The sequence below is a fragment of the Pimephales promelas genome, chromosome 15 (genome assembly GCF_988280905.1).
Source record: "Pimephales promelas chromosome 15, fPimPro1.hap1.1, whole genome shotgun sequence".
In the NCBI taxonomy this organism is placed as follows: Eukaryota; Metazoa; Chordata; class Actinopteri; order Cypriniformes; family Leuciscidae; genus Pimephales; species Pimephales promelas.
This window is the reverse complement of record NC_142783.1, coordinates 25,576,355-25,592,958: the sequence shown is the minus strand read 5'-3', so window position 1 is coordinate 25,592,958 and position 16,604 is coordinate 25,576,355. Positions and strand designations below refer to the sequence as shown.

Below are 16,604 nucleotides of genomic sequence, written 5' to 3'. Positions count from 1 at the left end.
ACTGGTTTTGGTTATACGGTAGGTTTATGACTAAAAACATCATCACAACAAATTACTGACATCATTACGGAAATGTGGGCATTTCTGTGCTGGAGCAGAATGCAGAAAGTCCTATTTGGCCAGACAACACTTTGTCACTTTGGCCTTGTCTACACTCTGTAAATCTCAGCAAGGATGATAGCAATCAGATGTGATTACCTTTATGACGTCAATGGATTGTGTTTCATCCTACTGCTGCAGTGCAGTCACTGCTCTAAATATGAAGCTCTGATACAGTAGATCAGAAATAAATACTGCATATATTTCATAGAAAACAAGTGGTGTTTTGAGATTAATACCATGTTTTATTTCTTTAACAGAAACCCTTGCATCTCACATGGCATTTACCCAGGGTCTTTACCGTTTCTTCTACAACCATTCTGCTGGTGTTTGGTACTATGGGAAGACGAACATTGAGGTGCACATACGGTAGTACAGTAAATAGACTAAACAGTACCTCCCTTTGGAAATAAGAAACATGAAAATGTACAAATTGTCATATTGGGCAAATGTGAGACAAGCAAAGGCAAGGAATTTCTCAGCGTTTGAAGAACCTACAGTTAATAGAAACATGACCTAAATAGAAGCTTTCAGTTTCTATACAATATACAGTATGAAACAAAATGGTTGGTAACTGGCTTTTGTGAAGGTTGGGTTATTTACACTGAAGTATAGAGAACTATAATTATTGTCTAACCGTAAACAGATAAAATTCTATTTATTTAGTTAAAAATGTACTTGCATTAACTGTTTAACTTTATGTTCAGATAAAATTCCATTTCTCTCATTGCTCTAACATAAGATTGTTCGACACAATCAAAAAGAAATGAAGAATGTAAAGGTGCGTAAAATATACATATTTTAAACCAGTCTCTCTAAACACTTATTAAAAATCTCCATTTTGTCATTCTTTAGCAACTTCACCATAACCATACAGTCGTGTGCCACCCTTCAAAACCTAACCATGCTTGATAATGCGAATACAATTGACACCACCAACGCCAAGTGATCTGGATGCGGTTTCTGTGCATTCAGTGTTTCAGTGCTCACTTTGGTTAAGTACTTTCCATTGTCACAGATGCAGAAACGCATCAGCATGGACCATTCAACACAAAATCCTTCAATGACATTCTGCTTCCATTCATTGTTAGCCACCAACTCCTAACCTTCATACTGAGAGCTAAGAACCTTTGATCAAACCAGTACACCTCTGTTAATATAACATTTTTCAAAGAACGCTAATTTCTTAAGAAAGACAAAACTCTCAGGAAAAGAGCAAAACTACGGTTACAGTATTACAGAAACTTCCCCCATTCTCTCTTCTCACTAATTCCTAGGGGAATGCTATCGGCCAGCACAAACATGGCCTTCCAGCCAGAGTTTAGACCTCTACGGTCTTCATATTTAATGGATTGCGATCTCTTAGGGTTGAGTTGAGAGCACTAAGAGCTGCCTTGAGCGTAGACCGTGCTGCTGGAGGATATAGGCAGGGTGAAACGACTCTCAGTGCTAATGCAGCAGTCTGTAGACTCGGCCACCTCTCCCTCTTTTTCACAGATGGCAGTCATTGGCCCGCTGAAAATGCGGCAGCGGCTGTTGTACCGACTGCTGGCTGCGGAAGGTGGTGTGCTCGAACGCCCATATTTTAGGGTTGTTAGTCCGGTGGTGAGGCGGGGCAAGGCTCCCTCCACACGTGCCCACTCTTCAGGCGCTCTCCTGCTGCTCGTCGGAGAGATGCACTGTTCGTCAGCTTGTGCACACTCCGAATTAGCCCTCTGGAAACGGGGGTCTGTACATTTGAGAATCTCAATGGCTGACATTCGGAAGCTGGACTCTGAGCGGATGCCCTTCTTAAGGAGCAGAGCTTTAAAACTGTCATTGCTTGTGGTTGAGCGCCGCAGGCTGCGATGAATGGAGCCTGTCTGACGTGGTAAAGAAGGTAGGCTGGGGCAGGAGCCGGTTGGAGTGACAGGTGGTGAAGGGGGGAGGCTACGGCAGCGTTCCTCTTCAGAGTCGCCACGGCCCAGGACCTTCCTCTTTGACCTGGGGATTAAAAAGACAGTAGGACAGGTTCACAGGTAAGCCTTTGGCCTGGTTACTGCATCTATAAATCAGTGAACATGAGACTAAATATGTATACAATAAATATGTATAGAAATGTGTAGCATTGTATTTTCAGGCCTGAAGGTCATCGGATAACATTAAATGCCAGGATGCCATGAGGTATAGGTAGAGGTGAGATGAGAACATTTGTTGAAGTTATAATACTTTTTCCTTCATCAGTTTTATATCCTTCGAAAACTAAGTAAGCCATACGTAGGTGGACAAATGTGGGTTTGGACAGGTTTGCTTATTAAAGTGTGTGAGTTTGGGAGCAGGACCATTGGGTATCAAACAAATACGGGGAGTCATTTTTGAAATTTAATTGTTAGAAAATGTCCACATTTCAACTATAAAGATAAACACGTATTACTTAAAATATATTGTGGGAGTTATGATAAATATCTTTTTATATTCTACTATACCCATAAAAAAAATATTTAATATTTTCCCATCACGTTCCCTTAGGCTGCAAAATAAGAGCAATTGAATGTCAGATCTTTCTAGGCATTAAACTTTGATTCACACAAATTAATGATGACGAATCCTCTTAGAATAACCCTGCATCATGTGATTTTTAGTTCTGTCCTAAAACTCTGTGACAGTCATATTAGAATAATCTTCACAACTCTGTTCACAGTGTTTCAGGTTGTTTCATATCACAGTCCATTTAACCTTTAAACTAAAAAAAAAAAGGTGTGACACCACAATACAAACACCATGAAACAGAGCTTGGGGATTAGAGAGGGCAAAAAAAAGAGGATAATTAATAATTTTAAAGGAACTACTGGATTATGGGTGTAATCTGACCCTAGCCAAACTACAAGTACACAACACCAGCCAATGACGTTTACTTGCCAGTTTACTCCACACCTGTTATTGGATGTTCATGTTCTGTCTACGTAGACTGCTCCAGATGACACATTTAGACAAATGATTCAACAAAAATGCATGAGCACATGACACAACTCCAACAATTATTAAAATGGAATGATTAAAAAAACACAGCTTGTCATAAAAGTCAGTATAATACATGTTGTATAGACCATCAAAAATACCAAGATAAAACATAAATTAATAATGTTTCAATAAAAAGAATACTGAAAGGACTTAGGAAGGTGATTTACCACCACCCACATTTGTTTTATTAAAAATGTGTTTGCATACATTAAAAATTATATTATATAATTTATATATGATTATATTAATAATTGAGGTGAGAATGAATAACTTTACAGGCTCATTTACCCATTATCAGGGTTGAGCTCCAGTCAGAACTGAATTAAATTCCAATTCAGTTCTTGAATTTGAATGAATGTACTGTAGCAAACTCAAAAGCCTCAAATTAAATTTGAATTTAAAGTATGTGATCTAATGAAATTAAAAAAATCATGTAACTTTACATTAAGTTGACTAAACGTATAGTTTTTATTAATAATATATTTAACATATTTAACATAAAAACATTTTATCACATTCATTCACACCATATGAAGTATTTTTATTTTGTGATGCTGTATGACATAAAATAAAATCAGTCGGATGGCTAAATTTGTATAATATGAAAGTATGTAATTCTATTTATATTATATTTAAAAAATTCTGTTTTGTCATCCTCTCCCTGCTATTATAATTAAAAATTTCAATTCAACATTCTCTGTGGTTTGACCAATTCAAAATTCACATTTCAAAAGGGAGCCAGTTCTCTAACTCTAACGTACAAAACGAAGTACTTTCTGATGATTTGGTCACAAATTCTTATGAAATTATCCTGGACAACACAATGAGGGGAGGTTGAATATTCTGACCTTTTCTGAATAAACTGTCACATGTCAACACAAATGTAATACAATACTTTCTATGGAAATGAATAAAACCCTAATTTATGTTGAATAGTGCAAGAGAAGAGAAATGAACAGTCTGACAGATTAACTTACTATTATTACCTTTTTGAGCACAGCCTTCAGCAATTTGTATGCTCGTGTTTAATGTACTTATACAAACAAACCATCTTTTTCACTTGCATGCATTATGTAGGCTTTACTGGCTAAATAAATAAAAAAAAACATCACATTACATTACCTATGGATGGCAGCAAAGAGGTCCTCTGTTGTACGAGGACGAACAGGCGTCACCATCTCCTCCACAGCCTCTCTTATAGTGTTAATGCCAGATGTGCTTTCAGAGCTCGAGTCAAACGCGGCACCTACAGCCCACACACAAACAAACACTCAGCTTACCTCACAAAGTGGGAAGAAACAATGAAGACAGCCTACACTGAGTTAAAATTCGGAAAGGCATAAAACCCATGATGCATCAGACATTTTCTACTCCTTAAATTATTCACTCTTTTGGTAGCCCTGCTGTTGTGCAATAACTGCACTTTGCTGAGCACTAAAGAGGCTTGAGAATATTACAGTCTAAACCCGCTAACCATCACACACTAAATGCTCTCATTCAACTTTCTTTGCTGATTCAATGGAAACTAGTATTATAACAGATATAAACAATCATAGAGTTGTAGTCATTCTTGTAGCATGTGAAACAGGAACTGTGCCGTCCCTCATAATGGGGATGCATTGGAGGGTTAGAACTATTGAATGTGTTGATATATCAAACTAATTAACTTTTTATTTCAGATCTATAACCTAATAAAAATAATACTGTCTAGTAATCCATGCAACACAAATTGTAGTTACACGGCTCTGCTGATGGATGTAAAGTCAAATAATAAATTTTAATCTTTTGGCACAATCATTTGTTTGGAACACTATCCTCAATACACAGAAACTTAAATCCTTAGTTTTAGGCTAGTAATAAAAGAAGCCCTTACCATTTTCCTCATGTCCGTCCTCTTTAAAGCTTATGGATCCTGAGCTGCTGCTTGAACCATCATCGGATGTGCTTTTGTCATCACAGAGCCCAAAGTCTTTATCACTCAGGCTGAGGTCATGCTCATGAAGAATAAGATCAGAGAGTTGTAGGTCTTGGAGACTGTTTGATGACAGCTCACTACTGAGAGACAGTCTGCTTTTGATCACAGGGGTTGAAGAGTCCGAGTCACTCTCTTCCCCTACCTCAAGGTCTAAAGGAACTGCCTGCAAATCTACTGTCTTTGTTGGAGATGTATCATTCACTTGCCATGACTCAAGTGTCTCTTGTTCTTCATGAACCTGTTGAAGCTTGAATACATTAGAGACAGGTGGGTGCATGATTGGCGATATCAGAAGGGAAAGATTGGGCTTCTTAGGTGATATTGGAGGCTTCTGTTGCAAATGTGAACTTTGGGGAGAAGTTGAGGAGCTTGTGCACTGCAGAAGCTTGTTGGTAGATAAAACTGCACATGTCTTAGAAAGGTACTCTGGAACATTCTGCCCAGTATTGCTGAAATGTTCATCTGGGCCAGGGGGTATAGAGCCATTAAATGACTCAGGAAAATCTTGTACAAATTTGTTCACTGAATATTCACGTTCAGATATTTCAATGGCATTGTCTGCTGTTTGCTCTGTAGTCTCACTTTCTGGAGACTTTCCTGAGTTTGTTTCAGAATGGTTATGTGCTTGGTCATCAAAATTATCAAAACGGACTGCTGTAAAGATATTCTCTATTTGTTTGGGCTTGACAGGTCGTAGATGCACCATCTGAAGAGCTTGGGCAGTGATTATTGGTCTCTTCTCTCTCCCTCCAGTGTGATTGTTCAGTCCTTTTTCAATTTCTACAGCCTCCGTAGGTCTAAGACAACTCTCTGTCTTCAAAATGGCTGAAGTGTTAAGATTCATCTCAAGTAATGGTGGAGGAGGTGGAGGAGGAGGAAGAGAAGATAAAGTGCGCAATGATGGTTCGGGAGAAAGAATTGAAGGAGGTGAAGGACTATTTGTACCTTCATTGCTTGACAGAGATTCAAAAACATTTGGCGGGGGAGGGGGGAAATCAAGAAAGTCACATTCTTCAGGTGTTGTGGATGAATCTGAAAGTGAATTATGTCTCTCTTCCAAGGCAGAGGACACGTCAGGTAGATGAGGAAGAGGTGGGGTTGGGTCTATCATAGGTGCTGTTGGAGAGCAAGAAGCAGGGCTGGATGACCCATTTAATCCAGAAGTCATGTCAAGGTGAGGTGGCGGGATGTTCCTGGTAGAATCTGATGTGTTGGAGGACAGGGATGTAGAGGAGGATGACGACACAGAAGACCGCAGGGAGGACTTTCTTTCAGGCACTTTTGGTTTTGGCCTCCCTGCCGGAGACTTTGCTCTTATTAAAGAAGTAACAGGAGTGCCTGCAGTCGGAGTGTTGGACTGACTTGAATAACCACTTGATGGTGACGTCAGGCGATGAACCTTGTCAGGCGAAGAAGCCAATTTTGACTGAATACCACTACTGTTGAAGTGGGGCGATGGGAATCCAGTGTTGTTGGATACATTGCCAATGACCCCTTGATTCTCTTCAACACTTGCAGATTTTGTGATTTGGGGCGAGAGACCCTGGTCGGGCCGTGGACCAGGGTAATCCATGTAGAAGTCCCATGACTCTGCATAGTCTGAGCGTTGACTGCTGCTGTCGCTGTGTGTGGGTGTGACTGGACATACAGCAGCTGGTGCGGACATCCCGCTGCTTGCTGCACTTATGGTGCTCTGGCTTCTGGGTCTGAGCACCCAAGGGTCTTCAAATCTACCACAGGGTGTCTGTTCGGAGCAACTATTCGTTTTTAGATTAAGCTCTAATGACTGCTGCAGACTGGAGATAAACTGCTCACTAAGCACCGAAACACTGTGGTGAGGCTTCCTCTGGGGCTTGCGCTTTAAGGAGTCAGTCCTTGCAGGAGGGAGTGGAGGCTTCTTGGCCTTCCGCAGGGAAATGCTACGTGTCATTGAGCCGTTGCTATGCAGACTCGCATGGTCACCTTCGCTGTGGTGGTCCTTGCACTCGTACAAACTGTGCCTTGCATCCCCTGCTTTGTTGATGCAGCCATGACTATGTGACTTCAAACCAGAGTCCAGGCGCATGGAGGTGTAGTAACCTTCATTGTCAACAGAGAACAATGAGCTTGTGTCTGTCTTGCTGGGAGAGTGTTCCTCACTGTTGTATATATGGCTAACAGGTGAGGAGCAACTTGAGGTGACGTTGTCCTTTGGGGAAACTTCATATGTCCACTGGTCAGTGGTTAGTGTGCTGCAGCTTTGATTGCTGCTCTCTGAGAAGTTGGAATCCCTGCGGACACAGTTAGGACTGCTGCACTTTCTACCATCAAGTGTGCTGCACTGGGACCCTGTACAGAGTGAAGCTGTAGATTCGTAACAGGAGGAGACAGCTGACAATGAGGCTTCAGGAGAATTAAGCAATTGGGATAAAGAATGAGGTGATTGTATCTGGTTATCGTCTGCCCTTTTGTGTCCATAAAGATTGGAGTTCTGTAGAGCACCACTGAGACTGAACAAGCTTGGGCTATTATTTTGATCAGAGCCTTGGTAATTTGGATTTTCAGCAAGCTTGGGGCTGTTTAAAGTATTGCTTCTGGAGTCAGACAGCATTTGCAGTGATGATGAAGAGCCATGCTGCATGTCAAACTGGTAGGACAAAGAGCTTATAGAGCCAGAATTCATTCTGTAGGGGGAGCTGTTGTTCTTTGGTTCACAGTGTTGATGCGAGACGCGAGAACCTTGTCGTGGCAAACTGCGAAAGCTCTGATCACTGTCAGTAAGTTGAGTGTAGCCAATACCATTACAGTCACTTATGGTGGAAATGCTGCTTGAGGAGGAGACGCTGGCCATTTGGGCAGCAATGCCATGGCCTCTCTGTGCTCTGATTCTGCGTACTGAGGGAGGAACAACCTTCAACTCTTCTGTTTGGCAACTCGAGTCTCGGGTGTCGGAGCGTCTCAGGGTGGAGTTTACACTTCCCACTCGACTGAGGGTGGAGTACTGATCGGCCATACACATTGAATGAATTCTGGAGTCAGCTTGTTCCTTATTTGCTGTAAGGAAATAGTAATGGGAATTATAGATGCATGGTGAATGTTTGATTTTCTTTCTTAGATATTCCAACAAAACATTTATACATATCAAAAAAGGATTAAAATACAGTAAATAGATATACTATATATTTTAGTATTTAAATAATAATAATAATAATAATAATTCATATAAATCTATAAAATTTTAAGCTCCAACATTTACGTTAACCTAATGTATACAGTAATTTTATTTTAGTGTTGTGTTACTGTAACATGGCAGTCATCTTGGACTGTACGGACACCTAGTGACATAAATACAGCATCGCACTGAAAAAGCAAACCTTTTTCAATTACCAATGTCAAGTTCTTTACTAATAGTCAGCCTTAGTCAGAATAATGCATTTCCACCACCAAAAATTTCAAACAGTAGTCTTTCACACACACAGTCTTTACTAGTAAATCACCGGTAACTTTTCAGAAATACCATTAAATCAGTGCTGGCAATTTTCCTGTATGAGAGGTTTTGCTTTGCATTACCAGTAAATTACCAGTGTGATTGTACAAGGGCAGGATGTGTTGTCATAAGAAGTATGCTTTGGGCCAATCATAAAGTATTACAGTATTCCATTGTTTTTAACTGTTTTTCTATGTAAATATGCACTAGATGGACATCTGGCCACTAATTGCGCCATGTCTCATGCTAGAAACCCTGCCTTTTTTTCCATTCATCAGTGCTGTGGCTCTGCAGTTACTTTTTTGTACTATAGCCTAGTAACTGCTGTACTATACTAACTATTATTCATCTCATATTAAGAGCAAATCGGCATTCTGTGTGATCATCCCTTTGAGCCTGTCACAAGATGTGAATGTTGTCAAATTGGAAAAATAGTGAATCTGAAGCGATTTTCATCCATTTGGATGAAGAAAACCCTGTAGCATCACAGTGTTTAATAGTATTTAGGTACTGAAATATGAATAGGATCTTATCGGTAAAATCACCATTGTTTGTGTGCACAGGACAGTTTTGTATTTACCTGAGGAGTAATTCTGGTAATTTTACGTTAATTTACCAGGTTTAATGTGTGACGGGTCATGTCGGCCCTTATGAGGTTAAACACTCAATGTAAATACATCAACTCTTATTAGGCTACTGATATGACTGGACTAATTTTAGGAAATTGTTTTAACCATTATTTAAAAAAGTACTATTCATTCCTTAATGTGTAAATCTTTTAATGTGGGTAAAATTACTGAGTGCACCTTTAATTTGGCTGAGAAGGGTGTGACTTATATGAATGCAACCATGAATAGGAATCATACCTAAATCAGTCTGGATAATGTCAGGAACTCCTGTTATTGTCTTCCTTCTTTGCACCCTCTTGGGTCTTCGTATTATGGTATCAGTGTTTGCTAAGGAGCGACGGAAACTGGCCTGGCGGTCAAAGTTCTCACCTAAAGATGTAAGAACATAGAAAACCAGTGTTCATTAAAGGAATGCCTCATGCAGAGTTTTACAGCACTATATTGTAATTACAAAAATAGTTGTTGTTTTTTTTTTTTTTCAATATTTGTCCATTTTGGGTATATATATTGGTTAATATTATGTGCATGCTCATTTTTCCCTATTTTTTCTCATTTATGATACGGCATTGCCATATGGCAACATTTAAAATACAATTTAATTAAAAGGGCAGGCCTTTAGGTAGCCAATGATGTGCTGTTTTTATGTCACATGATATTTGAATGTCCCTCCAAAACTCTCTTTCCCACTTTCACCCTCACACGGAAGACACCTGTGCTCCAGAAATTACTCTATTAACCTAATTTCTAAACATTTCTTCTCAAGGGGATTTTTTTGCAGCATCTTTGATAAGTTAATAAGATTATATTATTCATAGGTTTAGTAGAATAGTAGCATCAACAATATGATTGCAGTTATTTATTTATTTTAAGTGTTTATTGTAGGATAGTTGTATTTATGTATAAATAACAAATTGATTTCTTCTTTTCAGAAAATGAATACAGCAATGTTGTACGGAAAGGGCAATAGGAAGAGTGCAGTTAGCTCTTCCATGTGATGAGAGTGATGATGAGTTAGCGAAATGATTGGGAATGATAGGGATTAAATGACAGGGACCTACTTATTTTTGGTATGCATGAGTTCCAAATATATACATATAGCCATTTCATGTAATAACATTTTTAAAAAATATATATTTTATGGTTAGAACATAATGGGTCCCATAGAGGGTTAAGATTACATTTGTTGTCATCTAATGCTCACTTGAAGTTAATCTTTTGAAAAACACAAATAATTTAATAACACTGATCACAAATCAATATCTATTATACTCACGATTTTTTGTTTTTTTAATGTTTTATTTTAAATTCTTTTAGACTATATACAGTAGTATAGATTAGTGATATTGGCCAGAGTTTTAACATTGGTGTATCCCAAATTGCAGTTGAGAAGATCTGAAATAGCCTAATTAGAGGAACCCGCTCTCCTAATCCTAAGTCATAAATTCTTCTCGTAAAATAAGTATTTCCTATATACAGTATATTATGTGATTATCAACAGAGTTGTTAAAATCAAGTGTTATTTCATGATTTAACAATGGAGGTACCTGTAATGTTGATGGGAATGACATCAGTGGCCACCGACTGAGACTCTAGTCTCATTTTCTCCTCAGGAGTAGGCAAAGGAAGACAGTTGGTCCAGCTTCTCTGGATGTCCATGTCAGAGCAGTAATCCAGCAAAGGGGTCTGAGGCGGCATTGAGTACACGAGTTTCTCCTCTTCATTAGGTGAATCTGAAGCCTGAACACAACACAAACAGACTGACTTAGTGAGATCAGGATTCTGTGAATGATAGCCTAGCCAATGCCCAGTGACAGGTATTGTCTGATACTTGGTCATTTCTACTGTTAATTCAATGAAGTGCTTTCCAAAAAGGGCAGAGTAAAAAAGACTCTTGGAGTGCATTTCCCTCACATTGGGTGGCTGAAATATTTCTCTGAGCAATAAGCCCAAGGGAGCCCTGAATGGAGGAGAGCTGCTCTCTAAATTATTCATGCTAATTTGAGATCAGTGTTACAGTCAGGGTATTCAACCATAATGTGTCAAGATACTTTTTTTGTGTGTGCCAAAAACACATATTAGACATTCTTTTGTTCTGCTTTGCCTAAACCGTTCTTATAAATTTGCAAGATTGCTCGAGGGAAATGCACAATCTAATTATGTATTAATTGTCTAATTTGTGTAATTACCATACTCAATCTCTCTAAGTTGCTGAGGGGGGAAAACGCTCACGGCAGGTGACAAGCACTAGTAGGTTGTACAGTATATGGAGACGCTATGAGGACTTGTTAGGATCTGAAGCCAACCTTCACACAGCACAGTGCTACCACTGACTAGCAACTGCAGTGAGAGAGGTACCTTTCTTTTCCAAGATCTCAAATGACAGCAGAGAGAGAGGCAAGACTGTGATAGGCAGTCTAGGACTTTAAACCGCTTGATGAGAGAAAAGAAAATGTGGAAAATAAAGGAACAAAAGTGAATGGAGACAATACTTTTCTTTAGTATTACAGAATGTGGAACAAATACTTCCTAGTTTGATCATTGATTGTAGTGGATACTGGACTACACTGCTAGCATGCCCACAGCCACTAGGGGGCAGAGCAAAACAAGACACCCAAATCATGTTCCTAAGTATTTAGGAGAAAACCAGCCCTTTGTCTGTTTCATCATGGACATGATGAGAGCATACTTAGCTCTCATTATACAATATAACAATTAACAACAAAAAATTCTTCGAAATTAACTTGAGCTCTTGTTTTTATTCATGTCAACTCAGATTTGAAAACAAAGCCTGAACATCAGCTTGATCTATATAATTACAACCCAACCGGATTTTGGTGATAATCTGGTGAGATTGATTATAAACTGCATTCCATGCTGCATATAACATATTGCAAAAATTGCTGTTTTTCTCTAGTAATTGAATACATGTGAACGCAAAGGTTGGGACACTTTTCCAAATCTGTGTTAGGTCAGGCTTTACCTTCTTTTTCTTCTCTGTCTTCTCCTCATCCAGGTGCACACTTTCACAAAGGCTGGTTGCAGAGAAGGCAGGGCTTTGGGAGTAGCACTGGGAGCTGCGGAAGCCATCTTTCCTGAGCTTGTCACACTCTGGAGAGGCAAGCATATCCAATCATGAACAATTTGTTGTGGTAATGAGTATGCAAAGCTCATTTAACGCAGATCACAGGCCTTTAGCGAGCATCAATTCATACTACATGCTTGTGCACAGGTTGCTTAAACAAATATTTTATTAATCAAAGCGGCTATAAAATCAAAACTTTATTTCCTTTAAACAAAATCACCTAGTAGGGACAGGAACTAAATTAAGCAATAAAAAGGAAATGTAAAAAAGTATTTTTTCAGGAAAAATAACTGCAGTACTTATGTTCTCCAGTTGGAAGGAAGAAACAGCTGGTGACACATTACGTAACAGAATTTACTGTAATTACAGTAAATAAAACACTTTTTTTTTTTTTATTAAAGTACTTTTAGCCAGCATAGAATGCATCTTGATAAGCACACTGCAATGAAGACATGTTTAGTTTCACAAAGGCTGATGAGTCTTCTATCACACTCAGCATATTACTGCACTGCAGAGCCATAGTGTCCTTTTGCCCTCGGTGCAGAAAGAGGGCAATTACAGACTGATAATTGGATAGACAGACAGACAGACAGACAGACAGACAGACAGACAGACAGACAGACAGACAGACAGACAGACAGACAGACAGACAGACAGACAGACAGACAGACAGACAGACAGACAGACAGACAGACAGACAGACAGACAGACAGACAGACAGACAGATAGATAGATAGATAGATAGATAGATAGATAGATAGATAGATAGATAGATAGATAGATAGATAGAACCTGAATATGTCAGATCTGACTGTCAGGTTATGAATGGCCTGAGAGCAGGGGGTCTTCACCTCCACCTAATGCCACTGACATATCCATTTATTTCAGCTGATCACCTCCTCTGGCACCTTCATAATGAGTGCCTGCTGAGAAACACTATGAACCATTCTCTCTCTATCTTGTCTTTTTTTTTTTTTTTTTTTTGCAGAGCACATTGTAATCACCTAATCCTTCCTGCATTAAATCATGAAAGAAACGACACCTCCAGACCTCATCCAGTGTAGTTTGCAGTATGCTCAAAATGCACAAATATCTAAGTGTATTATAATCTATAATATGTAAGCACAGGAAAGCTTTTCACTGAAGAGGGAAAAACAGGCAGTACTAAATACAGTAAATAAATATGAATTCAATGTAAATGTCTATGTTAAACATAAAAACGTAGATGTGGCAGTATGTGCCACTGACCAGGTGATTATACAGTTCAGTAACACAAAGTTGTAATGTCAGCAAGCTTGCAAACAACATATAATGCAATTAGGAACAGCCTGGCCTACATTCTAAAAATATATTTATCTTACACATACCGTATACTGGACCGAGGCATTTACATTACTCAATTAAATTACATGAATTTTTATAGCACAGAATCATCACCAAATGCAGGAATAAGCTTTGTGTTTCTCGTGCTGCATACTGTCAGAGGCACACTTTTATAGTATACACGTTTGTTGGTTTGTTTTAGGAGGCTTATAATCTTACTTCAATCAGTTAAACTCCATTGGAGTCAACAACTATAATTATATATGCATGTTGAGCTATGAATAGTGAGGCTAGTGCAAGTTAATATGTTAGTAGCTCAAAGAGTGAGAGACAGAGCACGTGTGAGGGATGTTGTCTTGATCCTATAACTAATAGGACTTGACTTGTGCTCTCACCTCAATTCTTTCATTTTACCTCTCATTTCTCATCTTACTGCGGGCAACATGCACAAAAATGCTGTTAATTGCCCATAGCAAATACTTTAACCTCTTAGTATGTTTCTATAAGCAGCTTCGTCTATCTAAGAGGGTGTTAAATTAGAAGATCAGAATAATAACAAACAAAAAAGGAAAATTCTGTTGTTCGAATTTAACCCGTATGACTAACTTTCTTCTGTTGCAGCACCATAGACAATTAGAAAACATCTAATTTTGTGCTGATCTTCATTAGAAGGAAAAAGGGTTATACAGGTGAAAGTATCAGTGGATAAAAGCGACTGATTTTCGCATGGTAACCATTAACTAATTAGTTTCCAAAACCTATAATGTTGGTAGGTACAAATAGTTTATTGTTTAGCTGCAGTGGCTGACTCTTAATTGCCACATTGTGATTCAGAGGGTGAGAGGAAAATCATCCAAAAGCTGTGATGTGGGTGGTCAATGAATGTAAATTAGATACTATATATATATATATATATATATATATATATATAATTCACAACTATAACAAATAGAAGGACAACAGCCATGACCCTACCAAAACTCACTGGGAAAAGAGGGAAAACAGACATTTGGTGTGCCACCTGGTGCCCCTGCTGGGGCCAAGACAGCTCACAAACACACTCCGGTACATTAGCATTCCTGAACACCTCAGAGGACTAGTTATTTAGGCAACAACAAGGTCAAATGAAAGAAATTACGAAGAGTTATGAATGCAAAATGTATCTGGTTTCCAGATACAAAAGGAAGTGATGTTGTTCTCTGGTATAGGATAATATACCAAGTACAGCAGAAGGTCAAGTGATAATGAGATATGCCATTAGGCTCTACAGGAGCTGGTTCAGGAAAATCCCTGTGGGGAGTTAATTGATCCAAAGTAACATAAACCAAAAACAAGACAAAGATATAAAACCAGGAAGTTTCAGAAACAACATGAAACACAATTCACAATCCATCCTATTATACATCCCCATATACGATCAATTCCCGAAGGAAGAAATCAAATCCTTCCCTACATTTTTCTCATTCCAGAAGCCGTTTCTTCACTTGATACCACAATAGGGGAGAAAAGACTATGGCAACTTTAAAATGAATAAGTTTAATTTTATATATAATCATTTATAAAAATGATTGTAACTTTCTGCACAGTGGTAATGTTATCTTCATTAGCAATTTTCTGCTGGAGGGCATTTTGCATTTGCTGATTATATGGAGCAATTATGAGCAATTATTTCTATTTAAATAACTAATCTTGTGTTGTAATCATAGACTGTAAAAAATATAGACAAAATGTCTGTGATGTCACCCATGGACTTTATGAAGAACTGTTTTGAGGCCGTTTATTGGGGGTATGGGCGGTGCCATCTTGGAAAATCTTTTCAGAAAGGATACAGAGGTGGTAAGATGTGTTGTGTCAGATCATGGCCGAGACGTCAAATTTCAGGAATTCCACTCAGCCCATTATCAGCTGTCAATCAAGCTGTCAATCAAAGTTATCCACACCCTTATTTGTCATACATTTTATTCCTAAATACGATCTAAACTAACGAGTTAGAAAAAAATGTAACCCCCTCACAGTTGTCAGGCACTCAGAACCTATCGAAAAATACAATAAAAGTCCATGGGACCAATCTGTAAAAACACACGAATTTATGCTGTGAAAACTGGGTCTATGGACATTTGCTCCCTTTTGGGACCTGCCCCTAGTGGATTTTCTATGTATTGCAGTTTTTCGCACTTCCGTGTGGGCTTCATTTTTCAGATTAGAATGTTGCCACTTGGTTGTAATGTTCAGAATATATAAATGTGTTTTACATAAAAAAAAAAAAAGGAAAGTACTGTGGTTTTTGTTCCTGACCTCTGAGGACTGTTTTCAGGTTGACTTTGGCCTGGCGGTGAAGGTCTTCAACACAGGCTGGTCTGGACCCTGGCAGGAAGACATTCTCCTGTTGGTGCCAGGGGGCTGTGTAGTGCACCGACCACTTACTCTCCTCATCGAGACTGGACACCGCTAGAGGGAAAAGAAACAAGGACACATTCAAATTTGAAATGTTTGAAGGAAGAAGATCAGTTGTTTGTGTGAAAAAAAAATCTACAATAATCCTATTTAGGATTTTAAGACTGGAAGATATGAAAAGATTTGCAGTGTTTTTCTCCAAAATAACTGATGGCAGACTATAGATTAAAGCAGACTATGCATTTTTGTTGCTCTAAGTTTTGTGTATTTTACTTTTATTTATATATTTTACACAACAATATAGTACAGAATTTTACTATTGGTCATACCAATAAAACAAGTATTGACTTATCAGAAGCCAGATACAATTTAGAAAATTAGCCAAATTAGTTAAAATCAATTCAGATGTCAGCTGAGGGAAATACAATTCAGACAGAAAGAGAAACAGCCATTGGGCACATGAGATAGATTTGGGAGCTGAAGTTATGTGAGGACTCTTAGGCTCCCAGAGAGAACACATGAAAAACTGCACGAGGGGCCGGGCCAATCAAACACTTCTGCACCACTGCGTCTAAAGACACTGGAGACATACATGTCTCTGGCTGGTGCCTTGACAACCCAGATTATACGATCAAT

General features: G+C 38.7%; 1 protein-coding gene across 5 annotated transcripts in view; it reads right to left on the bottom strand.

Annotated features, from left to right (window-relative positions):
- Positions 1–323: 323 nt before the first annotated feature.
- The window catches only part of nhsl1a (NHS-like 1a), a 46,479-nt gene continuing 30,198 nt past the window's right edge, over positions 324–16,604 (bottom strand). For all 5 annotated transcript variants that reach the window (XM_039669035.2, XM_039669049.2, XM_039669073.2 and 2 more), the window contains exons 2-8: positions 15,870–16,022; positions 12,150–12,277; positions 10,714–10,906; positions 9,407–9,538; positions 4,973–8,107; positions 4,222–4,345; positions 324–2,082 (exon numbers count right to left, since the gene is read on the bottom strand). In XM_039669035.2, the coding sequence (XP_039524969.2) occupies positions 1,482–2,082; positions 4,222–4,345; positions 4,973–8,107; positions 9,407–9,538; positions 10,714–10,906; positions 12,150–12,277; positions 15,870–16,022 (4,466 nt within the window). In that variant the 3' untranslated portion in view covers positions 324–1,481. The remainder of the gene's footprint in view (positions 2,083–4,221; positions 4,346–4,972; positions 8,108–9,406; positions 9,539–10,713; positions 10,907–12,149; positions 12,278–15,869; positions 16,023–16,604) is intronic.